At 47.3% G+C, this 26,851-nt stretch overlaps 3 protein-coding genes and 1 long non-coding RNA gene across 12 annotated transcripts in view; 2 read left to right on the forward strand and 2 right to left on the reverse strand.

Annotated features, from left to right (window-relative positions):
* The window catches only part of LOC149333851 (uncharacterized), a 72,512-nt gene extending 70,092 nt beyond the window's left edge, over positions 1–2,420 (forward strand). Inside the window, exon 8 of the mRNA XM_089558820.1 lies at positions 14–2,420. Within this exon, the coding sequence (XP_089414946.1) occupies positions 14–135 (122 nt within the window). The 3' untranslated portion in view covers positions 136–2,420. The remainder of the gene's footprint in view (positions 1–13) is intronic.
* Positions 2,421–7,764: 5,344 nt separating this feature from the next.
* Positions 7,765–9,760, reverse strand: LOC149333852 (uncharacterized). 9 transcript variants are annotated; one of them, XR_016285338.1, is made up of 5 exons: positions 9,572–9,760; positions 9,092–9,132; positions 8,944–9,000; positions 8,378–8,831; positions 7,765–8,007 (listed from the first exon to the last, which is right to left on the reverse strand). It is a non-coding gene; the product is annotated as an uncharacterized LOC149333852 (long non-coding RNA). The 9 variants fall into 9 exon arrangements; XR_016285330.1 differs by lacking the exon at positions 9,572–9,760 and having other exon boundaries at positions 8,378–8,542; positions 8,681–8,831; positions 9,092–9,545; XR_016285337.1 differs by lacking the exon at positions 9,092–9,132.
* A 931-nt stretch (positions 9,761–10,691) lies between these two features.
* On the forward strand, positions 10,692–13,994 carry LOC149333853 (uncharacterized). The gene is made up of 6 exons (XM_089558822.1): positions 10,692–11,033; positions 11,108–11,312; positions 11,373–11,760; positions 11,829–11,962; positions 12,120–12,184; positions 12,253–13,994. The coding sequence occupies exons 1-6, from the start codon at positions 10,809–10,811 to the stop codon at positions 12,661–12,663; spliced, it is 1,428 nt and encodes a 475-aa protein (XP_089414948.1). The 5' UTR covers positions 10,692–10,808; the 3' UTR covers positions 12,664–13,994.
* Positions 11,749–15,319, reverse strand: LOC149333854 (uncharacterized). Its single transcript, XM_089558821.1, has 4 exons — positions 15,061–15,319; positions 14,759–14,938; positions 14,498–14,645; positions 11,749–13,971 (listed from the first exon to the last, which is right to left on the reverse strand). Exons 1-4 carry the CDS (start codon positions 15,252–15,254, stop codon positions 12,901–12,903), a joined length of 1,593 nt encoding a protein of 530 aa, XP_089414947.1. The 5' UTR covers positions 15,255–15,319; the 3' UTR covers positions 11,749–12,900.
* Positions 15,320–26,851: the final 11,532 nt, after the last annotated feature.

A 26,851-nucleotide genomic window follows, 5' to 3' on the forward strand; every position in this document is an offset into this window, starting at 1 on the left:
GCTTCCTCTACAGCTATGTATCGAGTCTACATCGGCGACGATCCAATGGCAGCCAATAGGATGAAGAAATTTCACAAACACCTGGCCGGCAGACTTGCCAACATGCGGCGGCCGCATTTCATGGACAAACTGTGAGAGTCGGTCTTGTGTACGGTCCACGTGCGCAGGCAAACTCGAGGCTTGACACTGTGTACAACTACAACTGTGCAAGTTCCGATTCTTAAAGACAGTTTGAAGAAGTTTTGTGGAATGTTCTTCTGTACAGCTACTGTGTTTACTAGAATCTAGGTCAGCAACGATTGCAGCCCGCTGAAAATGTTTCCTTGAGTTTTTAGGTGGCCGGGAAAAGAGTTTATACATCAGCAATACCGGGTGTTCTGCCTTAAATTCTGAAATTTTTAGAAATAGACTAATTGAGTTGCAAGGACACTTTTTACAGCGTAGCATTTTCGGCTGGTTAGTAGGCCAGTTAACAGATATTACGTAATGAACTTTTTAACTGCTACTGTTTATGTCCTTATTTATTGAGTGGCATGTAGCTCACCATAAGAAATATCCTTATCAGCCATTAGAATTTCTAAGACATAGTTAGCCTCAGCGCAGTGGCCCAACAAATTTTGGCTATTTCATCATCAAAAATTTGTTCCATTAAAAATTTGTTGGGCCACAGTGCCGAGGTTAACTGCATCTACAAAATTCTAAAAACTGATGTGAATATTACATGCAGCTGTCTACACACCTCAGTAAATTAGGAGACTAACAGTAACAGTGAAAAAGTTAACCAGCCTACTAGTTAACAGATCTTAGCTGCATCGCTGACAATGCTTTGCCGAAAAAAAGAAAGCAGAGTTCTAACTCAGAAAGCCTATTTTTAGACATTGCAAAACATCTTAGGTGAAATACCTTGTTTAGATGTGCATTTATTATGGCCTGTGATGCTACTTGCAGGATGTGATACTCTTGTGGATGTGATATGTGATAGGGATAGGGCTAAGTGAGAGGAGAAAACTGTGCTAGTTGCTTTATATGCAGCGAGGTAAGAGTAGCGCAACAAACGTGGGCAATGAAAAAGGAGTTAGTGCTTGTAAAAAAGAGAGTAAACTGTCCTCTAGTGCACTTTTTATAAAAGGGAATGCACTAGAGGACACACTTTTTACTCCCATATAGGCATTTTTATGTTAACAGTGTGTTGCCTTTCTTTATTGGCCTCGTCTAAAGTGCTTCTTTTTTTTCACAGCAGATAGGGCTAAGGGAGTCTGACCATGTGATGGTAGTTTAATAACAAGTTCATAGAATGGAGTAAAGATGTGGGAACAGTAATAAAAATTGGTAAAACATGTAAAATGAGTACAAAAATGTATAAAATGCAGTCAGTGAGGAGATAGGCAGGCGTAATGTTGGCGCGGTCATCCAGAATTTGTTTGTGCTGTTCCATGACTTGAAGAGCTTATCTGTGTTGAATAACTAGGTTTGGTTCCCTGTTGTCTGGTCGCAACACACCTGCTAAGAGTTGTTTTTTAATTGTATTTTTATTGTGTATATATCATTTTATTTTGCAAACATTCCTCATAAAATTGTTTGGACTCATAATCTGTGTGGTTAGTAAATGTGTGAGGTAAACGTCAGATGCGAAATAATCGCAGTAGAAATGGCAGACCTTAGGTAGCTAATGTGTTTCCAAACCTGCGCTTAAATGGCATGCTGATGCCTGTGTCACCTATATCCAGAAAACTTGTCAAACCACGTGGAATAATTGCAAAGTCTGTCTCACAATGCAAAACCATGGCCTTCACTATGGCTATAATGTTTATAGGTGTAGTGCTGCAAATTTGATGGTTGTCTTCAGATTTAAGGTAAAGGCCTGCCATTTCTGGTATGTGTGTGCCAAGTGCGTTTGAATGACATGACCTGCAGTTGAAAGGTCATCGAAGAATTAATTTCTTAGCTGTTTATGTTCATTCTTTGTGGAATAACGTGTGTTTCTGAGCTATGACTGCCTTAAGCTTGCCTGCATAGCTTAGTGAATTTTCTGTTAACATATGCACGCTTTCAAGCTGAATCATGCTATAGGAGTATATTTCTGTACGGATGATCTTTAGCTGCCTCTTAAATGCCTCTTAAAAGAGAAGTTCTTTGTGTGTTCACTGCATTCACATCCGCATATTGCAACTGCTTGCTGCTTTCCCAGGAAATGAGTCAAAAGAATCAAGTTGTAGTTATTCGCTGTGTTCAGTATGTATCTTGTGCCAAGCTCTGCGCATCTGTTCTGAAGTTCATACCTTCATCTATGTTCATACTGTGCTAGTGCTGCTGTTGACATGATAGGGCTGCAGCATCATCAAATGACGGTTAGGTGGGGCTGAAGCCCTTGTCATCTCTGGCAATTTTACCTGAAGCTCTTTCATCTGTTTGTTATAAGAGACGGAAATAAATATTCAGTTTATTCTGATTTGAAGAAACCAGAGCATACCGACAAATGACATGAAAAGTGCTCGTCCAGTTAACTAGTCTGCATGCCTTTCCACATGCAGACATCAACGAATGTCCATACATGCATCTTTTGGCCCAGTGCTTGGAGAAGCAGAGATGGAGGGATTTTTACACTTTTTTTTTCATTGACTGCCTCGTCGCAGGTTACTTTTCAGAGTGGTAGCACCGGAAAGTGTGAAACAAGTGTGCGCAGGCATCGAATTACTACTACTATGAGAAGCACATTGGTGTCACAGTCTTTAGAAGTGAGATAGTGCGGTCATGATTATCATCATCATCAGCCTGACTATGCCCACTACAGGGCAAAAACCTCTCCTATGTCCCTTCAGTCAAACGTGTCCTGTTCCCAGCCCTGATCACAAGACACAGCAACCTCGTGATGGTGACATTGCCTGACCATGACAATGATGGCATAGCTAGCTGACCAGCTGGACACACCATTCTAAACACCTGAACTTTCATTTCTTGCCCTTTGTGATTGTACCCTCTTTTCCTCCCACCTCTTCATGCCAGTTGTGTTACCTAAGCAATCGTTGTCATTAATGTGGAAGGATGGCTCGGTGTTGTGGGATCATATTACAAGGGAGACGAAAATGAATAGGGCAGTGACCTTAGCTGCTATCCTGCCGGTGATGATATTCCGTGATATGCTGTCGTGTAGTTTTGGTGTGTGTGTGTGTGTCTGTATATATAGGTACAGCATTGTGACAAATGCGACTGTTCTTTTCATACGCATTGATCACGCTGTCACACCCTATTCTTAATTTTCGCGGGCTTCCATTGGCGCGAAATAATAGGAGGTATGCTAAAGTTACCTTGCCGGAAGCACATCAGCCCGAATATCTCTGTGGAGCTCGACCTTTTCCTATTAAATCCATATTTAAAAAGTTATTTATGACGACTAAATATTGGGGATGCAGAAAAGTACCAGCTACACCATTTTCGGAGTTGTGGGTAACCTTCCTATTGTTTAAAGCCATGTTTACAATGTGAATTGATGCCGAATAATTAATGATGCAGGAGGAACGAAAAAATGCTAGCCGCTACTTTAAACAATGCCTAAGAATTCATCAATTCAATTCAAAGAAAGTGTTTGTTTTTATGAATACCAATTCATTTTAGCTGGGACAACATTCAAGTATACGCGATGAAGCCAACGCTCATGGTTATATTTGTTGCACTCATGGTTTCATTTGGTGCAACAGAAATTTTGTGTTTCTGGCACGACCGAGACTTCTATTGTCGCTACAGAACACTTTGTAGTGTGGCATCTGTCGTCTCTACAGAGCTTCTATACGTTCTGTCGTTGCAACACATTACTCTGTAGTCACAACAGATCATTTTGTCCTTGCAGCAGAATGTTCTGTTGCGATAACAGGAATATCTGTAGTGCGACAGATTTTCTCCCGCAACAGAAATTTCTGTTGTTTTTTTTACTGAGTCTTGATGAAGTCAGCAATAAAATTCCAATAAGGAAGGATGTCAGGCAGGGAGACACAATCTCGCTAATGCTATTCATCGCCTGTTTACAGGCTGTATTCCAAGGCCTGAATTGGGAGCAGTTGGGGATAAGATTTAATGGAGAATACCTAAGTAATCTGTGATTCGCTGATGACATTACCTTGCTAAGCCACTGAGGCCATGAACTGCGAAGCATGATCCAGGAGTTAGACAAGCAGAGCAGAACGGTTGGTCTAAAAATTAACATGTAGAAAACCAAAGTGATGTTCACCAGTCTAGGAAGGGAACAGCAATTCGCAATTGGCAGCGAGGTGCTGGAAGTAGTAAAGGATTATGTGGATTTAGGGCACGTAGTGATCACTGATCCGGATCACTATACTCCGTTTCATACATAGCTGTCAACGCAGCCAAGGCTGCGGCGCCTGTTCGCTCTCCTCGTCCTCATCGTAATGTAGTGCGTCGAAGGTGAAAAGAGTAATGAACTCAAAATTAAAGTAAATGTTGGTTGATATTGCAGTATAATGATAATGGTGTTTTATTTTGCAAAAAGATTGCTTTTTCTTTAATGTTCTTCAAAACAGAGTGCCTTAGTTTTTTGGGTTTTTTTTTTCGGCTCCTCCTGTATCAGGTTTTCGCAGCTAGGCCGGCCGGCGATGTCGTCTGCTTTCGTCTTTCGGTTTCCGAGTATGCGGAAATGGCACCGCTATCGCCTACTCGCTTGTTTTCTTCGCCCACTGCGGCTTCAAAAACATCTCCTGCTGGCCTGTTCTCCAAGCTGAAATCTCCGAAAATTTCGAAAGACTCCAAGCAGGTTATTGTCAACGTTTACTCTAGCGTAAGGAAGCGCTTCCCGGAGAAGAAAGTGCGTGAAGTTCTCGAAACTGTGGGCGAGATGACTGGGGTGAGCCCTCGGACAGTTGCGAGGTTCAAGAAGGAAGGTCTCGCTATTGGAATAAGATCACCGCAAAAACGACCTAGGAAGGTGACCATGTCTAGCTCTAGCAGTGTTAAATAGGACAGCTTTGCAGTCAACGCCATCCGACTCAAGTTACATCGTATGTATGCTGTACAGTCAAGGACAAAAGTCTCCGGACCACGTGTTTCTCAAACGAAGCTTACAGCTCTACTATCAGACAGCTGCTGGAGACCGCACTTGTGGAGATGAAAGAACAAAAATTTAACTTTTACCTACACAAGTGTAGTCTCCAGCCGCCGACCAGTAGCAGAGCTACCTGCTTCGTTAGAGGAACACGTGGTCCGGAGACTTTTGTCCCCGACTGTACACTACACTGCCTTTTCCCTTCGAGACAAGTAAACAGCGCTGTGTTTTTCAAAGTAGGTATTAGAGTTTGACAGTTTCGAGTTTCTAACTAATGAATCTTTTAAGAGAAATAAAAAAATAATAAAAAAACCACCTGAGCCGGGAGTCGAACCTAGGCCCTTTGTAAAATGAACACACAGGCGCGCGCTTCGTACCACTCAGCCACGACGCGAGGCGGACGGACACATGTTGCTTGCTTTTTGCAGCGGACTACTTTCGTACCTTTGGCAGCGTTGACAGCTATGTATGAAACGGAGTATAGGAGGTATTCACATGACGTTATCCGCAAGGGGCGCTAGCTGCCGGCGCGGCATTCGCCATGTTGGTGGTCGCGCGCGCGTCCGCCACAGCCAGCCGCAGCGTTTAAATAGCTGGTGATGGGTGAAATGTGAGTGTATTTCGCGTCTCGCCGCAGATAATTTCTGTCCGACCTGTACCGCCGCGTGACTGAGTGAATATTCCGTGAACTGCGCGAAGCAGAAAAGAGCGGGCACGCTCAGAAGGTTCTACTTTGTGAAAAGGTCGACCCCCTGTAGGAATGCGGAGGCGCTGGCATGGTGTGCGACGTACAGGACTGCTGCCGCGCGTTGAATTCACCGGTATCGAGGCCCACCTTGTGCACGGCTTAAGTTTGGTTACAGGCCAAGGAATTAAAGCATACAAACCTATGAGAGGGTGCAATTACTTGACAAGCGGGTGAGTCAAGAGCCATGCTGAGGGGGCCGAAGGCCGAAGTGCCGTTTTTGGTGAGGTGAGTAATTGGAAGGGTCGGTTCGCTTAGCTGTAGCTTAACTTGTCACCTCTATCTGCTGAAAGTTTCCCGTGAACTTCTAGAGGCATATCACATCAAGGCAAGAGGTGATAACTGTGTGAGTGACACATGCGTTTCACTGTACAACGCGGAAAAGAATTTTTTGGAGCGTTTCTGATGGTTTGTCGCGCAGGGTTTGATTTGCCTCCTTATCCTCTCCTTCCCCTCTTTGTAGGCACGTGTGCACACTGCCTATAAAGCGGCACTGAATCTAATAAACACCAGTTGATAGTTTGCGCTCTTTCAGTCTCTCGTGTGTTTTCCTGTGTGTGTCGTTTGTGCGTAATTCGTACCTACAAATGTAAGGGATCAAATGCTGTCTCCTAACCGAAACAGGATTGATTTCGGTTCCTCAGCGTGCACTGCCACCGGACAGTACACGGGCTTCTAGCATTAACGCCTCCATCGAAATACAACAGCCGCCGGGGTAGAACCTGCGTCTTTCGGGTCAGAAGCCGAACACAATAACCACAGCAGCGGCTGAACGGAGGTGCTGGCATTCATGGAGGTAGTACATGGAATATGTGGCGAAGCTATTAACTGTGCAGTCTCAACCCCTTTTCTCTAGGCGTCATACTGCGTTTCACGAGGACGGGTAAAGAATGCAGGCCAAGATCAGCCGCGTTTACAAGAATACAGCAGTGCCGCACCGTATATTTCGCGGACGCTATGTACTATCAGGGACAAAAGTTTGCTGGACGAGAGTTCTTGGAAAAACGTCCATTGTAGCTCCACCTCGCGCGCTAGTCAGTCGCCTTTTGCCGCTCCTTGCGAAAAGTGACGCCCCCACTTTCTGGATTCTCGCTGTGCACCGCAAGCGCGCAGGCTACTGCGCCATTAGCGACGTGCACGGATCGCGTCGTTATTCAGGAGTTCCTCTACATGATTGAATTCATCATTCTGCCAAACTGTTCTCATGAAATCATCTTGGGTTGGGACTTCCTCTCGCGCCAAAACGCAGTCATCGATCGATGGTGCTCGGGCTGAACTCGAGTTCTTTGCTCTCAGCGGTTCTTCGTCGTCCGATGCCCCTTCTGCTGCTCCTGCCAAAGCCGTCGCTGCTGAAAACACTCAACTGCCTCCCTGTTCTTGTGCCTATCACTTCTGACCTTGTTCACGACGGCAACATACTTTTTACACCATCGCCTCTTTCTGTGCCACAAGTACCTGCCCATACCTTACACCGTCCTCACCCTGTCAGCTGGCCTTAGCGCATTGTTCATGACCAATCTGTACATATATGCTTCCATTGTGTGTCGCAGTAAGTGCCTTCCCACGAAACACAAAAAGCGCTAATAGACGTCTAAAAAAAGTCTCGGAAAAAAAAGCTTGACATCTAGAAGAAGTTTCACCTAAGCAGTTTTTTAGACTTAGACGTTTACTAGCCCTCTATTAGCTCTGCTAACGCTACGCTTGTATACGGCTAGAAAACTTCTGAGGTAGAACTTTTCTAGAATTTTTTTAGACGTTCCTTTTTTTTCCGAAATGGGTGCCTGTATTATTTTACGCATTTCAAGACTGATTTTAGTGCTGCCTTTAAACCCTCTAAAGCTTTAAAAATGTTATAGTTCATTTTTCTGGTATACACCACTCAAAAATGAACTCAAAACTGATTTGCAATGACCCGAACAATGAGCCCACATTACAAGGGATGTATGGCTGTAGTAATGAGCCATAAATGTATGTGCTAGCACACTTTTCAGTCACTGCGTTACTCTTTATTGAATCCAGTGCATACACCCACACAAAAAAAGAAAGGGACCAGGAAATTAATGCTAGAAGCCATGGAGCGGTAAGCACTTGGATGGCGGGATGTGGATGACACTGAAGAGCTCGCTAGGTGTTCCAAAAATCGCTTTTCTTGCAAGGAGGATGCCAACTAGACGCTAACAAGGGGAAGTCAAATCCAGCTCTGTTCAGCAGCCTGCAGGAGTGAAAAATATTAGAGTAACCAAAAGCACAGTCAGTCAGGTGCATGTAGAATGGCCAATGAGGAGTCGGAAGCAAATAAGACCAGGAAATGGCAAGGAGTGACAGCACAGGCAATAAAATAAGCTAATTAAAAACATAGATGCATATGATGTCACTGCAAGCGGCATTTCAGCAGAGTGCTACGGCTCACCATAAACTCAAGAAGTCAATCACTGTGGAGGCCTTTAACAGAAGCAAAATCCAAACAGCGTGCATGGACACTGAAAGCCAAGCAGTCAATAGCAAGTGCACTGCCTTACTGTGATGCACATTGTACTCATAGAACCTCCTAAGCGGCATCTTGCAAACAGGCTTTCTCTTACCTGCAAGATGTGGCTGAATCAAAAGTGGTTGATGTTTGACATCTTGCACCGTCGCATGAAAACATAGCAGAGATGCTGCTGTCCTGGTAATGCCTGCATCACTTCAGTAAACACCAGAGATGTGTTAAATCTTGGACCTTAACTTGACAGCCACACAGGGCACATCTGAAAGATAAGACAAATAAAAGTGAGTGTGTATAAGGTTTCTAACACTGCATTGCCAAAGAAGCCCTTTCTAATCTGTACGATGAAGCTCAAACAGTGGGCAAGAGATTGCTTACACCACTGCAAGAGATTACTTACACCACTGCACAAGAAGCATTAGTCCAGATTCCCACCTCAGAACTGAAACAATCTCCAGGCCAAGTCGTCTGAACAACCAAGTACAAGGTGCTGCTATTAATTTGCGTGAAACTAGACCAGGTCCTTGCTCCTCCGGCCAACAGTTGGAGTTCTAAAGGACAAACAAATAATGGGGCTTGTGGAATGAACATTAGCAAAGAGCCTAGACCTATACAAGAAATCATGAAGTGAAAGAAAAGGAAGGAGTTGCAAAGCGTGCTTACCAAAACTTGAGAAGTTGAGCAGGCAAGGAGGTCCTCTGAAAACCACTGTTGAACAGCCTGTACCCAAAACGAAATGTACACAGTGAAGTAGGGACAACGCCAGCTGTGCACGGTGCAATGGTTTTCCGAAAAATAAAAGCTGCCATGCCTGCAAAGAGCCGTAGTACTTCACTGCACTGTCAAAACAGCCTGCACACATACAGAGCAGCACCACTGAGTAAACTACCTTTGTGCCGGGACTCTCAATCGCAATGAAATAAAATCTTGACGCAGTTAAGATAACCAAAGCCTTTTTAACGCGAGTTTCACTGACGGCAATCACAGCAAGGAGAATTGGAGCACACAGGTGGCCAGATGAGAGTCCTTGGCAAGAATACCGTTCACCTTGTCATCGCCTTGGTAAAGAAAGCAACTCGCATGCGATAGCAGCCTAGTTGTATCCACTTAACAAAAGCTCAAATACATGCAAATGCCCTGTTTTAATATATTCAACGCTGCACTTTGGTATGTAAAACACTGGCTGATACTGTTTTGTGATTTGTAAACCAAAGGTTCAATCAGGCGCGTTAGTGGCTTAGCCGGCAAAGCCGACACTTTCACCACAGAAGAAATATGGAAGGTTACTTACTTTTGCGGAAAACGAGGCTCACATCTCAGGTAGTAAACGATACCGCAGAAAAAGAGGAAAATGCAAACTGCAGCGGCGTGAAGTGCCAACCAGCGCGGAAAAAAGTGCGCAGCGAAACGTACTACAACGTGCACAGCATCCGCTTCGCGCGCGTAGCTATCGCTAGCCTCTGCAACGCCAAATGACCAAATGAAGTACTGAATTTCTAAACGAAAAAATAAACAAATCATCAAAGAACCAAAAAACAAATTGAATCTAATACTTTCATGTAAAACTAAGCACTTGAAGCTTCCACTAAGATTTTTTTCTGCTTTAAACGGCTAAAACCACTTTGGCAAACTATCCTGCATCGCCACCGTGCGGAGCGACAACAAGCAGCAAGCTGCGGCGTGACTCAAGAAAGATTGGCTCCAAGATACACCGCCACGAAAAGATAGCGCGCGGGTGATCTGCGCGATAAACCGCGCGAGCGAGCCCGGCGAAGGCGGCGGGAAGGCGGCGAAGGCAGCGTGCGCTGCGCATGTCAATCCGCATGCTGCCGCCAGCTCGCCGAGGCGTAACAGAGGCGTTCGCAACATGAAGCAAATTTTTTCACTCGCGTCAGCTTTCAGGGCAATTATATGTTACCTAAATCCAGCCTTACGAGTGGCGGGTTAGCTGCACTCGATGTGGAACGTGATTCGGGCTCCGTAGGAGAAAACGCGCTTTCTTTGTTCGAATACAAAGAGCGGTCTTTGCACCGGCGCGCCTGCTCTTCGAAACGTCAAGCAGGCGAACCATCTAATTTATGTGCCGTGATTTACAGCATGTTTAATCCACGGTGGCAACTCTCTGCTGATTACTGGCGCATCTCCTTGACGTGGTCTCAAGTTCCACGTGTTAGAAACAAGTCTAGAAAACATCTGACTACAGATGTTTCACAGAAGTTTCACAGCAAACGTCTGACTGCAGATGTTTAAGAAACGTCGCAGAGGAAACTTCTTCTTGTCGACATCTTTGAGACGTTTGAACACAGCGCAAGACGTTTGTAGTCATTTGAAGCTGTTCTGAGACGTTCGTAAGACGTTTTGTGTTTCGTGGGTTGGTACCGTCCAGATCATTGATTTCATTCTCTATAGGCCTCGTGCGCTGGTAAGGAGGCGCCACCGGTTTATAACAACTAGCGCCACCTCCAGGCCATGCCGCGAACTTTCCCGTCGTCCGCGTCACTGTTCGGCCGCCGTGGTTGCATTGAGACATGGCAGCGTGGAGCGATCAGCGTGTGTTGTTTTGTGGGTTCGGTCGTATCGAAAATGTTGATGGTTATTTTAAAAAAAGTAGCATACTTCGCGGGAACAAGCTCTACGCCGGGAGTCATATTTACGGCGTGAGAGAGGAAGTTTCCTGCGCGACAGGACCCTCCGACATCGTCGGAAAATGCATCGCGCAAATGAAGAGTGTGGACTACGACGTGCGATTGACGGTAAGCGCATTTCATGAAACAGCGTTATATTTATTCTTTGCATGCGTGTGAAAATGTGTATCGTGCTTGTGCAGTTGTCTGCGAACCCAAGGGAAATCGTTGAAGCCAGCTGCACGTGTAAGGCGGGATGCCGAGGATGGTGCAAGCATGCGGCGGCACTAGCTGTGTTCGTGAACAATTCCGTGCACACGTCCTGCACAGACCTGCCGTGCGCGTGGCGCAAACCTTCAGCGCGTCCAACCCTGGACACGAAAAAGCAAATTAAGGAACTTTTCCCAGGTAAGAAGAAGAATTGTTTGACAAGGTTCTTTGCATAACCTATTCCAATTGTCCGCCCAGGTCGCCCCTTGCCTGTACCAGTGCGTAAGGCACTCTCCCCATCCGATGTTCACCTTCTATTTCCGGGCGTTAGGTGCGCCTTCACAGATCTGCTACAAGGCAATGAGGGTGATACATTCAAAGAATGCGAGGCTGTGCGGCCCAGTGCAGTTGGGCAGGTAGCCAGTCAGACAGCTTCTGAGCTCGTAAAAGCAATTGTGAAAAACGAGCGCGCCACGCATGGCGTAATGGAAATCCTGAGTGCGCTGCCGCTCAGAATTAAAAGATGTGACCTGTTGTCTGCACTGCCAAACAGGGAGAAAGCATTTTATGAAAAGTTTGTACAAAAAAGTATTAGTGAAATAGTCGAAATCGAACACACGACCAGGGGCCAAGGAAGAGTAAAAAGGTTTGTTATTTGTCTGCATATGTCGCTTAACTTTCTTCCTGTCAGTAATGGCATGTTCTTGATACCAGGTGGCATCAAGAGAGGAATCTTCGGATCACAAGCTCCACTGCTCACAGAATTAAGACAAGAGAGGCAGAGTTCGAAGCTCTTGCAGATGCAGTGGTGACGCCAAGGGCCTTTTCAACTGCTGCCACAACCTATGGTAAGCAGCAGTACAGCCTGTTCAAACAGAACATGCAAATATGAATGAGCAAACTTGTAGTGCCCTCACTCGTTAAAAAAAGGCCAGTCCCATAAAGTGTATCATTCAGTGCACATTACGAAGGTGCCCAATACGAATGTGACCTCTCATTCTGCAGGCAAGAATACAGAAGATGCGGCAAGGAAGGAGCTCTCAGTGCTGCTGCGAGTTCCAATTCATGAGGTAATGATACAGTGTGTTTGAGAAGACTGTCATGTTCCTTATTTCTTGCCATATTTTTTTTCCTGCAGGTTGGACTAGTTATTCATCCAGAACAACACTGGCTGTGCTGCAGCCCAGATGGCATCTTTGTAGCCGGCAGAACAACTCGTGTAGTTGAGATTAAATGCCCCTTTTCTCTTAAAGATTCAAAGCTTATCGATGCTGATGAGGAAGTTAGCTATGTTAAGTATATTCACTATGTAAATGGAAAATTGACTCTAAGAAAAAGCCACCCATATTTCACGCAGGTGATGGTAATATTGTACGTTTTAAATATTGATGAGGCGCTGTTTTTTATATATTCAGAAAAGCAGAGCATCAGCATAACTGTCGAGAGGGATGAAAAATTCCTCTCCGAGTACATCCCCAAGCTAGAAGGGTACTATTTCAAGTATATTTTAAAACGGCTGGCAAATCTATCACGAAATGTTCAGGTTTAACGCACTGTCCACCTAATTTCGTGCTGTATGTCTTTGAAGTACTGTGTTTTTGAGAATGAGAGCAATAAAAAGTGGCCATGTTGACAGTAAGAACAAGGTTTATGGCACTGCAAACATGCATTTTATACAGTTCATGGAAGTCAATAAAATTGGTTCCCCGTCTCACATGAGGTTCTGGAAATATGAATTTGAACACTTGTTTGGGCTCGTTTTTGCTGAACTTGGTATGCTAAGATTTCAGCGCTCCTGTACATGGTCAGGCTTTTGGGCACCAAAGATTGGTGGCTGCAGGTTGGCCAAAATGCAACACATTCGCATAATATCACTCATGTGAGGAATCAATTCAATGGGTATCCTTGTGTTCAGGATGTTGAACATCTTCACACGCTGAATGACTCTTTCTACGTGTATACGCACCTGGGCGATGTTGTATGTCTCCTGGAGTTCCTCATGTGTAAACTGTACATTCCCTTTTGAAAAAGGGGGCAAAACAACAATGCCTTCCTGCCCTGCAGCGGGCGCTCTAATGCCTGGAAAGCCCTTGTCAGCGAGCACTATGTCACCTGGCTCAATCCTGTCAAGGAACCCAGACTCGAGCGTGATGTGTGTGTCCGATGCACGACCACCGTAGGCCTTCGACACAAAAGTAACGACACCATTAGGAACAATTCCTAGTAAGAACTTCAAAGTGTAACCGCCCTTGTAGTGTGAAAAAAGTGCCCTCCTTTGCTCAACAGTAGGTGGCTCTTCAGTTCTTATCTCGGTACAGTCTATTATGTAACGGCAGCGAGGATAGTGTCTCCGAAAACATGCTGGCATGGATGCCTGCACGGTGGCAAGCGACGGCTCTGGAATCCATTCATTCAGTGCAGCCAGCAAATTACTTAAAACAAAATAAAATATGCGGCTTACTGCTGTCCGGTGAAGCCCAAAAAGAACGGCAAGGCTAGCAAATGATATTCCTAGTTTAAGTTTCATAAGAAAAATAACAAGTTTCTGAGGAGTCGGCACATCAATTCGCCTTACGACTATGGGTGAAAGGGCAAACATCAGCAATGCAAAGACGTTCGTGCTGACGCCGCACAATTCTCTGAATGAATCTTGTCTCTCATTCAGCGAATCATAGCCAAGAAAGACACAGCTTCTCTCATCTGTTCCAGTGGTTGAGGACCTTGTGGGTGCAACTGCCTGCACAGCAACGCTTGTTGCGCTTGTGTGTGACACTTGTGCAGAGGCTGAACCGTTTGATGTCACCGAGAGAAAAATGCAGCAGTGGCCTCCGGGTTCCTCAGCATCTGTTTGAGTCCCCTGGAAAGTGTTACACATGCACAAGCACCCTTTTGTTATTCAGCACAAATAATTTTGTTGTGAAGCTGTACGAAGAAATTACCATGACTAGTTAGAACAGAATATGAGTGCTGTTGAGGACACACATGCATAACACCAAGCACATTAAGATACTCTCAAGGGAAGTTAACATTACTGAGAGGACTGCCATGGTTGCGCACAGCTGCACTATTTAGGACGCACCAGCTGTGGCTGTCTTTATTTTCTTTTACAAAGCTAAACAAGTCTGTTCACTAAGAAGAGCCAGGGTCAGCAAACTACATATGCAAGTTACTTTTCATTCATGCAAAGAGGTAAAGTAGAAGCCGAAATGAAAACTAGAACGACTAGTGCGCAATTTTATTGTATCCCCCTCTTAGCAATGCGTTTCCCCAGTAGTTTAGGATCGTTAAAAATGCATACTGTAGAATTACGCCACAGCGCATAAGAACACCCTACGTACAGCGCGCGTTATTATTTAAGGTTATTCTAAATGTGAAGGGTTTACCATGGACGCAAATGTAACGCTTTCTTCTGGCGCTTCACATTGCCCCTCATCGGCACCAAGGGCCTGACCATTGAGACACGGAACGCCTGGTACAGTGGCTGAATCGGCAGATGTCTGTGCCGCACCCGCTGATACGCGCCGTTGAAACCTAAGAAAGAAAGAACGCATGATTGTTCCAAAGAACCGAAAACTGCGCAACTTGATTTGGGTTTGTTCGGAGCGCGTCATCAATATAAAGCACTGTATCGTATCAGAACTTACCGCTCGTATCTCCCTAGCTTCGTAGCAGGCCCAACGCCATCGTCTTTTCGGTAGCAGGACGGGAATATTGTTGGGATGTAGGCTGGATGGTGGGCAATAGAACTTCTCTCGTTACCCACGAAGTGGGCGCTACATATGCGTGTATGGCCCTTAATGGGATGCCACTGACCTCCGTCCGCACTAATAAAGAAAAAAAAACGCAGTATTACTTGCAACTGTAACACTGGAGCAAGCCAAAACAAGCTTATTCTAGTAACGTTTGCCAAAGCAATGTCAAAAATATGAAATGGGCACTCGTTTACCTTGCTCGTCGTACTGCTTTGATCCAGCGCTCCCGTCGCTCTTTCTCGTAATGTTTCCATGGAAAGCCATAGAACTTCACTTTCGGGAGCTTTCCCACAACATTTCTGTAGCTATTGTGGCAACCATAGACGCAGCAATAAACGCTACCACCTTTTTTTGCGCGAGATTTGGTGCCGTCCGACCGAGACGCCATGCTGACTGCACTGAGACCGGCTGCTCCGAGACGACGGGAAACTTCCGCCGCGTTTCACAGGTGGCGCCACCCGTTGGGTTCAAAGCAGCAGCGCACGAAGCGTATTGCGATGAGACTGACGCTTCGCTGTCCCTCGACGTAGATTCCCTTGACACTTCGCTCGACACTTCGCCTCCAGACGTTTTCCTTCCCTCCATCAACGCGCCTCTCCCTGCACCTCAACGCACTCAACTTCTCGCACTGCTTCATCACTTTCGGTCCTCCTTCGATTTACACCAACCCACTTTGATCTGCACGTTGACTGTCGCCCACCACATCGACACCGGTGACCACGCCCCTCTGCGTCAGCGCCCATATTGTGTCTCCGCCAGTGAGCGCTAAGTTATTCAACAACAAGTTGACACCATGTTTCAGAGCGGCGTGATTTAGGCCTCACACAGTCCCTGGGCCTCACCCGTGGTACTCGAGAAGAAGAAAGATGGCTCTATTCGCTTCTGCATTGATTACCGACACCTGAATAAGATCACGCAAAAGGATGTTTACCCTCTTCCTTGCATTGATGATGCTCTGGACTGCTTTCAAGGAGCGGAACTTTTCTCTTCTCGATATATGCTCTGGGTACTAGCAGGTCACCATGGCAGCCGACGATCGCCCTAAAACCACATTTGTGACCCCTGATGGCCTGTATGAATTTAACATCATGCCTTTAGCTACATTTGAGCGCATGATGGACACCATTCTGTGCGGCCTGAAGTGGAAGTCGTGCCTCTGTTATCTCGACGACATCGTGATCTTTTCGCCCGACTTTGCGACTCATCTGTCCTGGTTGAAGCACGTCTTGACCTGCCTTACGGATGGCGGCCTTCAGCTGAACTTGAAGAAGTGTCAATTTGCTGCTCATGAACTGAAAATTTTAGGCCACGCTGTGTGTCAAAAGGGGGCGTCCGCCCCGATCCCGCCAAACTTCATGCTGTGACTGCATTTCCAAAGCCTACTTGCATTAAGGAACTGCGCAGCTTCCTAGGCCTCTGTTCCTATTTTAGTCGCAACTTTGCGGCCATTGTTGCCCCTTTAACTCAGCTTCTCGGCAGCAACGTGGATTTTTGGAGTTGGTCGCCTTCCTATGACAACGCCTACCACACCTTGCGAAGTCTCCTCGTGGCACCACCCATCTTGCGTCACTTCGACCCGCAAGCTCCAACCACACACGGACACCAGTGGCATTGGCCTCGGGGCTGTGTTCACCCAACGCAAGTCTGGCTTCGAAGAATGTGTCATTGCTTACGCCAGCCGCACCCTCACGAAAGCCGGATCCAACTACTCTGTGACAGAAAAAGAGTGCTTGGCCATTGTCTGGACCCTTGGCATGTTTAGACTTTATCTCTATGGGCATCATTTTGATGTGGTCACCGACCACCATGCCCTATGTTGGCTTCGCTAGAAGATCCCTCCGGCTGCCTTGCTCGATGGGCATTCCGTCTACAAGAATAAAACATACGTGTCGTTTATTGGTCGGGCCGCAAACACCAGGACACTGATGCCCTGTCCCGCTCCCCGCTACCGGCCGAGCTTGCCAGCCTCTCTGCCCTCCACCCCGCTGTGCCTTCACTCACCACCTGCGGCATGCCTTCTGAACAGCGTAAAGATCAATGGATTGCCTCTCTTCTTGACTTTCTCTCCGCCCCATCTATGGCTCCAGCATCCCGTGCGCGAAAAAAATTGTAAATTGTACGGTTTAACATCCCAAAACACCCCGCTGGCTACAAGGGTCGTCTTAGTGGAGGGCTCTGGATTAATTTAAAGCATCTAGAGAAGACTGAAGAGACATACACTTTATGCAATGTGACCATGCTGCCTCGAGAACTTTTGCACAGGCTGTCAGAAGCAAAAGGCCAAGGGCTATCCCCAACTATTTCCTGCACAGTGTCTCATGGTGTCGGAAGCTTCGCACCATTTAGATAAAGAGAGCTAATTGATCAACAACTCAGAGCGAGACTAACCCCACTCTTGCTTTGGGTTGCTGATCAATTCGGCCTCACCATGGCATCTGCTAGGCACCCTGGTTAGCTTAATGCCCAGGCAGGCAGTGGTCCCTGGCTCTATCGCCAGACTAAGACGGATTTCCCTTCTGCTGCAAAGGTTCTGAAAAAGCTGTATAGCTTTGCTCTACAACCGTATAATTGCGATCAAGTACAAACTCATGAGTAATTACTGCCTAATTGAAATGCACTTCACCTTGGGTGTTTCCCTTAATGGACTACATTTGGAATGTGTACTCCAAGGGCATCTCCCATTCCCCAACATTCTCCTTGCCCGAAAACAGATAGCGATCTGAAACTCAAAACAAAACAAGAGGCTCCATGCTGACACTGTCAACAGGAATTTTCTATTCAGTCTTTGAGAATATATGCATCCTGTTGTGACGATACTTTTGATACAGCATTGTGTACACAGACTTAGGACACAAATCAATCACACTCTCACTTTACAGTTCTTCCATTCAGTGACTCTCACGATGAATGTTCATGTTTACTGTTTGGTTATGGGAGTGTTTCTGCTGTAGTGCTGCCTGCATTACCTACCCCTTTCCAATTTCCTATTTTTCTTTTGCCAAGGCTGTGAAGTCTGATTGCACCTGTTTCAGTTAATAGGTATATTTAGCAGGCTAGTAGCTGCAGTCCACAGAGTGTTCGAAGTTACTTTCCTTGCAATGGAATAAAATGTAGCAGGAAGCTTTAAGATACCTGGATTCTTAAGCTGCAAACCTGTTGGACCTAACATGTGCCTTCTGGCAGTTTCTCGGGGTCATCTTTCTGCATTTATGGAATACACTAAAACTTAGGATTAGAGATAATGTTAGATAATGCTTTGTGCAACATGCATGGAAGCAACTCCACATTTTTTTTTGTTGTGGCTTCAATCCTAGCAGGATGACCTAGAGGATTAACTAACACATGCTGACATTTCATCATCATTTTTATTCCAACATCAACATTACAGATGCTGAGGACCGTGAACAAAAAGCCTCTAGCTGGGCTTGACGGGGTTCACGGCCCCTTTTAGGTTTAGGTTCCCTCTTGGGCTTTCTAGAAAGTATATGCTTGCTGCACCAATCAAACATAATCTGATCTTGGGCCTCAAGATCACCTTGTCAGCATTCCCATCGAGGAACTCTGTCAGAACAGCTGTTGGTAAAGCAGCCCAGTCAGAGTTTTTGTCCCTTGTGTGAAAACGCTTCAGTAAGTTTCCTCTTTGAGACAGGTCTGTGCATTTGTGAAAGGAAGGCTTGATTCTGCATTTTTTAACTAAAACAGCATGCAGAGCTGCTACAGCTAACATATTCAAGTTTTCTTTTTTTCCCCGCACCATTACCGAGTGGAATCAGCTACCATCATCATTAGCAGTTGACACTGATGCTATTGTGCCCCTTCTGCCAGGGCCCTTCACTGGGCCTGCAGTATGCTCTAAATAAATAAATAAATTTCAGCGAAAGTGTTTCAAATATGCAATGCTTCTGTCCTGGCACGAGTTTATTCTCTAGACAAGCTTGAGATAAAGTTTATTCTCTAGACAAGCTTGAGATAAACAACGGTTCAGTGCTGACTTAGGCATCCTTATGCAAAGTTAGCAGTAAGTGTACCAAAAGTACAAGGCATTTAATTCCCCGGAGTAATTGGAATACGTGAGAGATATTGGTGAGGACAACAGCCCTACACCTGGCTTGAAAAAAGATATTTCGTTTTTATTCATTATTCATTTTGTTCATTTATGTTTTATTAATTTATGTCTGGAACTCACTACTAACAATCATCAAATCATCCAGTACAGAAGCATCATTCCATAAGAACTTGAAAAAGTGTGTACTTTTTAAGTAGCTTCATTTGCCATGCCAATGAACCCTGTATTTATTGTGTACGGCTTTTATTGCTTGAGTGCTTTTATATAGTATTGTGTTCTCTTTTTGCCATGTTCCTTAATACGTTTGTAAAATTGAGCATGCTTAATAAAATGTTTTGTTATGATTGTTTATTCCCATTGCACCTTTTCCTGTATGCAGTTTTCCGGTATGCAGATGCTATAGCCGTTGCAAAAAAGCAACGGCCGAATACTAAACTTCTGAGCATTGACGATCATGAGAATCCCGTGTTCATCAACGAACATTTGTGCCCGGCAAACAAAATTTTGCTAGCTAAAGCACGGAAAACCAAAAAGGAAAAACAGTGGAAACACACTTGGGTATCAGATGGCAAGATCATGATGCGCAAGACAGATACCTCGCATGTTCCACATATAACCTGTGGCGATGATCTTGCCCAGGTAGTCTGGAATCGTGGCCTTTTCCATTGCAGAAATCAGCGCCAAGTGGCACGAGAGCGAAAACCTTTCCATTTTCCATTGCAATGTCTGCAGCATAAATAAAAATCTAGACCAACTGACTGTACATTTATCGCAACATTCTTTCCAGTATGATCTTATCGCTGTAACTGAAACCTCGCTTAAGAAAGGAGACATACCGTATGTACCGGGTTACACAACGCTATCTTTACCAAGAAATAGCACTGCACGAGGGGGTGGCGTCGCTCTTTTTATTAAAAACGGCATAGATTATCAGCAGCTCTCAGATTCCTCTCTAAGTTCTAAAACCACGGAAGCACTTTTTATTCGCCTTAAGACAGACGTCGTAATAGGCGTGGTGTATCGTCCGCCAAACTCGTGCACAAGTCAATTCATATCTGATATGGAGTCCATTCTGGTTCCTCTGATGTCTTTTAATAATAAATTAGTGTAGGGGTGCGTTTATTAGGCGTCCTCAAGAGACCGAACCGCCGTGCAGGATCTGGCAGCGTAGACGGGCGTAGCCAGCACCAAGAGAGCGGGGCAACTTCGTCGTCGTCAGGCGCAGCGTAGTGTCGGCGCATAACTTCGTCGTCGTCAGGCGCAGCGCAGTGTCGGCGCATGGCGGTAGCGGAACCTGTCACAGTTGGCATACTACAGTTTCCCCCCGGTGAAAAGGAGCCATCCTGGCGTCTTAAGGGGAAGGAAGAACAGAGGGGTCGTAGTACGGCTTCAGTCGGTCGACGTGGACGGTTTCGCGGCCACGGCGACGCAAGTCCGCAGCGGGTGCAACAGGCTCAACAATATAATTGACCGGAGATGTTTGCTTGAGAACCCGGTAGGGACCATGATACCGATGCAGCAGTTTCCGCGAAAGGCCGGGAGTTGTGGGAGGCACCCAGAGCCACACAAGGGAGTCGGCAGGGTAGGAGGTAGAGGCCGCGGAAGTGTCGCGGTCATGTTTTTGCTGCCACTGGGTCTGCGTGGTAAACGAGCGAGCAAGCTGGCGGCATTCTTCGGCGTACCTGGCAGCGTCGGACAGTGGCGTGGACTCGGAAATGTCGGGTTGGTAGCGAAGAAGAGTATCCATCGTGCAGGGGGGCTCGCGGCCGTACAGAAGAAAGAAGGGAGAGAATCCAGTGGTGGTTTGTGTCGCAGTGTTATATGCGTAGGTGACGAAGGGAAGAACTTGGTCCCAGTTGGAGTGGTTGGCGTCGACGTACATGGACAGCATGTCACTGAGGGTTCGGTTGAAACGCTCGGTCAGGCCGTTGGTCTGAGGGTGGTAAGACGAAGCGGTTCGATGGATAATGCGGCATTCCTTGAGGAGGGCCTCAAGAGCGTCAGACAGGAATACGCGTCCACGGTCGCTGAGCAGTTCTTGAGGAGCACCATGGCGAAGAATCAGGTTCTTTAGAAGAAAGGAAGCCACGTCGCGGGAGGAGGCAGATGGTAATGGAGACGTTTCAGCATAACGTGTGAGATGATCCACGGCCACGATAATCCAGCGGTGACCAGCGGGAGTGGGAGGGAGGGGGCCGTAAAGGTCTATGCCAACGCGGTCAAACGGGCGGGCAGGGCAGGGTAACGGCTGCAGTGGAGCAGGCGAGGTGTGAGGCGGACATTTACGCCGTTGACAGGATGGGCAAGATCGCACAAAGTGGCGAACAAAGCGGTACATGCCACGCCAGTAGAATCGGAGACGCAGACGCGTATAGGTTTTCAACACGCCGCCGTGTGCACACTGGGGGTCCGCATGGAAAGCGGCGCAAATGTCGGTGCGTAGATGGCGGGGGATCACTAGGAGCCATTTGCGTCCGTCGAACAGGTAATTGCGACGATAGAGGAGACCGTCCCGAATAGAAAAGTGACGGGCTTGACGTAAGAGGGAACGGGACGAATTATCAGTCGTAGGACTCGAAAGGAAGTTAATAAGAGTGGCGATCCAAGGGTCTTTCCGCTGCTCGGTGGACATGTCGGCAGTGGCAAGCGAGGACAAGTCGTAAGCAGACACAGGAGCAGGCGATGAAGCACTAGGTAGCGGCGAGCGGGAAAGAGCGTCCGCGTCATTATGCTTGATGCCAGAGCGGTAAATGACATGAATGTCATACTCCTGCAATCGCAGAGCCCAGCGAGCTAGGCGGCCTGACGGGTCTTTGAGAGAGGCCAGCCAGCACAGGGCATGGTGGTCGGTTACTATACAGAACGGGCGACCGTAGACATAGGGACGAAATTTTCCAATAGCCCAAATGATGGCCAAACATTCTCGTTCGGTAACAGAATAGTTGGCCTCCGCTTTGCTCAAGGTCCAACTGGCGTAGGCGACCACATATTCACGGAAGCCAGGTTTGCGTTGAGTGAGAACGGCACCCAGTCCAATACCGCTGGCGTCAGTGTGGATCTCAGTAGGCGCAGTCGGGTCAAAGTGGCGCAGGATGGGAGGCGAAACCAAAAGGCGGCGCAAGGTGTCGAAGGCGTCATCGCAAGCAGGCGTCCGAGCGGAGAGGTTGGAGCTGCCTGCGAGTAGCTGGGTCAGAGGAGCGATGATCGTGGCGAAATTAAAGATGAAGCGATGGAAGTAAGAGCAAAGGCCAACGAAGCTACGGAGCTGCTTCAGTGAGGTGGGCTTCGGAAATTCGGCAACTGCACGAAGTTTGGCGGGGTCCGGAAAAATGCCGTCTTTAGAGACTACATGTCCTAAAATGGTGAGTTGTCGGGCAGCAAAGCGGCACTTTTTCAAATTCATCTGGAGCCCAGCGTCAGTAAGACAAGTCAGAACGCGCTCGAGGCGGATGAGATGAGAAGAAAAGTCCGCAGAAAAGACGACGATGTCATCGAGATAGCAAAGACAACTCTCCCACTTGAGTTCACTAAGGATAGTGTCCATCAGGCGTTCGAAAGTTGCCGGGGCGTTGCAAAGGCCAAACGGCATGACGTTGAACTCATATAAGCCGTCAGGTGTTATGAAGGCAGTTTTTGAGCGATCAGCGTCAGCCATGGGCACCTGCCAGTAGCCTGACCTCAAATCCAGCGAGGAGAAATACTCAGCTCCCTGCAAGCAGTCCAGGGCGTCATCGATTCGTGGCAGGGGATAGACGTCCTTGCGTGTGATGTTGTTGAGCCGGCGGTAATCAACACAGAACCTGATGGAACCATCTTTCTTTTTTACCAACACAACAGGAGACGCCCAGGGACTGTGGGAGGGCTGTATGACACCCCGACGGAGCATGTCGTCCACGTGATCAGAAATGACGCGGCGCTCAAAAGCCGAGACACGATAGGGGCGCTGGCGAAGAGGGGCGTGTGTACCGGTGTCGATGGTGTGCGCAACGACAGACGTACGGCCCAAGGCAGTCTGAGGAAGATCGAAAGAAGAACTGAAGCGCTGGAGGAGGGCGACGAGTTGATCACGTAGCGTGGGTGGAAGGTCGGCGTCAATGGCACGGTGGAAGACGTCGGAGGGCGGTGGATCATTCTGAACATCACAAGAGCTGAGCACATCGACGTCGAAGGAAGCGGTGGTATCGAGAATAGGGTAGGGAAGGCAGGAATCAAATTCTTCAATACGCCCGAGGCATTCACCTCGGAGCACTGCTGACGGGAACGAAGATGGGTTCGAGACGTAAATTGCACTTTGTCCATGGTCGATCGTCAGAACAGCGAAGGGAAGCAGGAGGCAGGGATGGCGGGAAGCGGTTTCGGAAGGCGTGAAGAAAACAGTTGAATGAGGGACGCCGACACAGGAGAGCGGCACGAGGGCAGCAGAAAACGGAGGAATGTCGGTATCAGTCGCGACCACAAGTTTGGCAGACTGCGTAGGTACGTCGCAAAAGGGAGCGTCACACAGCGGAGAAAAGGCGATTTCAGCTCGAGCGCAGTCAATAACGGCACGATGAGTCGAAAGGAAGTCACATCCCAGGATGATGTCGTGTGAGCAGTGAGACAGCACAATAAACTCGATGGTGTACAAAACATCTTGTATGAGGACACGGGCCGTACATGCGGCTGAGGGATGAATGCGCTGTGATGAGGCGGTGCGAAGCGAAAAGTCAGAAATTTGGGTAGTCACTTTCCGGAGTCGGCGGCAGAGAGCTTCACTTATGACAGATACTGCAGCGCCCGTGTCGACGAGGGCGAGAACCTTGGCACCTTCCACGAACACTACGATTACATTAGCGGGACGACACGGAGGACTTGAGGAGTTCGAAACAAGCGCAGTTCTTGCCCCCGGAACTGCGGCTGTTAGTTTCCCTCAAGCGCGGGGCTAGAACGTCACAGCATCGGAGAAGGGGAACGGCGTCGAGGGGAAGGCGATCGGCGAGTGGTGTAAATTTGGCTATCAGGGGAAACAAAGGGGGGACCAGGTGGCCTTCTCGGCGAGGATAGTTCGGCATCGTACGGGTAGGAGCGCAGGTCAGGTCGAGAAGGCGGAAGGCGCTGGCGGCAAAGCCGCGCGACATGGCCGGGCAGACCACAGGCGTAACAGATGGGTCGGTTGTCCGCAGTACGCCAGGGATTGGTAGGATGTGGGCGAACCCTTGAAAACGGAGCTTGAGACTGGGGGCTAAGACGGCGGCGGAGGACGGAAAGAAGGGGCGGCCTGGTAGGAATCGGTTGCCGGCGTATGTCGTGGCCTGGCCACCGCTTGGGCGTACGTCAGGGGTGCTGTCACAGGCGCGGGCACAGGGCTGGACGGTAGCAGATCAGCGACTTGGTCTTGCACGACACGGCGAATGGTAGGAGCCAAAGACGGGGTCGAGTCAGGAACTTGGCGGGCGGGGTCTTGAAAATGGGATATGAGTGACAGCTGGCGAGCGACCTCTTCACGAACGAAGTCTTTGATGTGGTTGAGAAGAGGGGAGTCCTCAGGAGTAGTACCGCCCAGGGCCAGAGTGGAGAGGGATTCGTCGCAGACACCGGCACGCCGTGTAGAAGCGCGCTGCTTGCGGAGCTCGTCGTAGCTCTGGCAAAGCTTAATGACCTCACTGACGGTGGTGGGATTTTTCGCGAGGAGCATCTGAAATGCGTCGTCAGCGATGCCTTTGAGGATGTGGTGGATCTTGTCCGCTTCTGGCATGGCGGCGTTGACACGTTTGCAGAGGTCAACGATGTCCTCAATGTAACTTGTGAAGGTCTCGTCGGTGTGTTGAGCGCGGTCCCGTAAGCGCTGTTCGGCACGGAGCTTGCGCACCGCAGGGCGGCCGAACACTTCCGCAAAGCTCTTCTTAAATACGGGCCAAGTGGGTAGGTCCGCCTCATGGTTTCGAAACCAGAGGTTCGCCACGTCCGTGAGATAAAAGATGACGTTACTCAGCTTGATAGTGTCATCCCACTTGTTATAGCTGCTCACTCGCTCATACGATGACAACCAGTCGTCAACATCTTGGTCGGCAGTCCCACTGAAGAGGGCAGGGTCACGCTGCCGGATGGCGCCAGAACAAATGACGGTGGTTGAAATGGCCGCCGGTGTTGGGGCAGTCTCATCTGGCATGGTTGACACAGGCGGCAGCGTACGGCTCCGGAGTTCCAGGTTGGTAGGGGACGAACTCAGCACCTCCACCAATTGTAGGGGTGCGTTTATTAGGCGTCCTCAAGAGACCGAACCGCCGTGCAGGATCTGGCAGCGTAGACGGGCGTAGCCAGCACCAAGAGAGCGGGGCAACTTCGTCGTCGTCAGGCGCAGCGTAGTGTCGGCGCATAACTTCGTCGTCGTCAGGCGCAGTGCAGTGTCGGCGCATGGCGGTAGCGGAACCTGTCACAGTTGGCACACTACATTAGTAATAATTGGTGATTTCAATATTGACTTATCAAAGGATGACTGTCCAGATTATATTTTCTTACTGGAATCGTTCAACCTCAAGAACGTTATCAATGCACCCACTAGAATCACACATCAGTCTGCAACAATTATTGATAACATTTTATGTAACCGTGAAATGGACGTCTGTGCTGGTGTTTGTGACCAAAACATTTCTGATCAGTGTTCAGCTTTTCTGTTCCTGCCACGTTCGGGTCTCAATTGTACTTGCCCTACCCATACCAATGTATTTTCATGGGTGGACTACACGAACGTCAGGCATTTGCTCGAATCTTTTCATTTCGAAAATTTGTGTCACAGTGACGTTCACACAGAATTTGCTAACTTCGTATCTGCTGTTTCCGATGCAATTACCAAGTCAACGCAGTTTTCTCGGCGGAACTATAAACACGCCATATGTCCTTGGATTACTGAGGAAATACTCAGAAAAAAAAGGATTCATACTACAATAAGCTCGAAAACAACAGAACAAATGCTTATTACTTGAAACAGTGTAAGTATCACAGAAACAAATCCATGGCGCTGATGAGAAAATCAAAGAAATTGTATTATACTAATTTGGTTAATCGTCAAGGAAACGATACTAAGCAAGTATGGAAGATTGTAGGAGAAGTTACTGGAACAGTTAAAACATATCGTTCCTGACAACTTGTCAACAGAGACTGCAGACCAGTTTAATCAATTCTTCACAACCTACGGTCAGAACAGTGCGCAACCTACTTCCTTAGCTCCAGTGACATCCGGCATACCTCGAATTCAGTTTCTCGAACATTACTAGCGATGAAGTTGCAAGTGTTGTTGCAGACATGCCCACGAATAAAGTGGCCGGGCCAGATGGCATAATGGCTAAGGTAATCAAGGACAACATTGATTTGCTTTGTGTTCCTTTGTGCAGAATATTCAATCACGCGATATAGTCTAGCTTATACCCTGATACATTAAAAGTTGCAAAAGTTGTTTCGATATTTAAAACTGGTGACCCTAACAACCCGTCTAGTTATAGGCCAATATCCGTACTGAGTGTCGTCAATACCATTTTTGAAAAATTGCTTGCCAACTGAAAACCTTTCTTGATACTAATCATATTATTTGTCCTCAGCAACACGAATTTGTTTCTAGCAGGTCCACGTCCACGGCTGTGTTTACTCTATCACAGCATATCCTTTCTGCTCTTCATAATGTTGCTGTAAGCGTATTTATAGACATCAAAAAAGCTTTCGACACAGTCTCACATTCCATTCTTTTAATGAAACTGGAAGCATATGGTGTGCGTAGCGGGGCTCTTGAATTTTTTAAAAGTTATCTTTCTTCACGACAGCAGCAAGTTGTCCTCAAACAGTTAAAGTCTGCATACCAAATTATTACGTGCGGCGTACCCAAGGGCTCAGTTCTGGGACCGCTTTTATTTTCACTCTTTATTAATGACCTCCCTAATGCAATACAG

This window comes from Amblyomma mixtum, chromosome 8 (genome assembly GCF_055824585.1).
Source record: "Amblyomma mixtum isolate Tamu chromosome 8, ASM5582458v1, whole genome shotgun sequence".
In the NCBI taxonomy this organism is placed as follows: domain Eukaryota; kingdom Metazoa; phylum Arthropoda; class Arachnida; order Ixodida; family Ixodidae; genus Amblyomma; species Amblyomma mixtum.

Bases quoted from the DNA above. Each gene is read 5' to 3' on its own strand.
- LOC149333853 (XM_089558822.1), top strand. From the start codon at position 10,809: ATGGCAGCGTGGAGCGATCAGCGTGTGTTGTTTTGTGGGTTCGGTCGT. The intron at 11,761-11,828 runs GTTTGTTATTTG...TCTTGATACCAG, and splicing joins GGCCAAGGAAGAGTAAAAAG to GTGGCATCAAGAGAGGAATC. The intron at 12,185-12,252 runs GTAATGATACAG...TTTTTCCTGCAG, and splicing joins TGCGAGTTCCAATTCATGAG to GTTGGACTAGTTATTCATCC.
- LOC149333854 (XM_089558821.1), bottom strand. From the start codon at position 15,254: ATGGCGTCTCGGTCGGACGGCACCAAATCTCGCGCAAAAAAAGGTGGT. The intron at 14,939-15,060 runs GTAAACGAGTGC...TTTCTTTATTAG, and splicing joins AAAGCAGTACGACGAGCAAG to TGCGGACGGAGGTCAGTGGC. The intron at 14,646-14,758 runs GTAAGTTCTGAT...TTTCTTTCTTAG, and splicing joins AAGCTAGGGAGATACGAGCG to GTTTCAACGGCGCGTATCAG.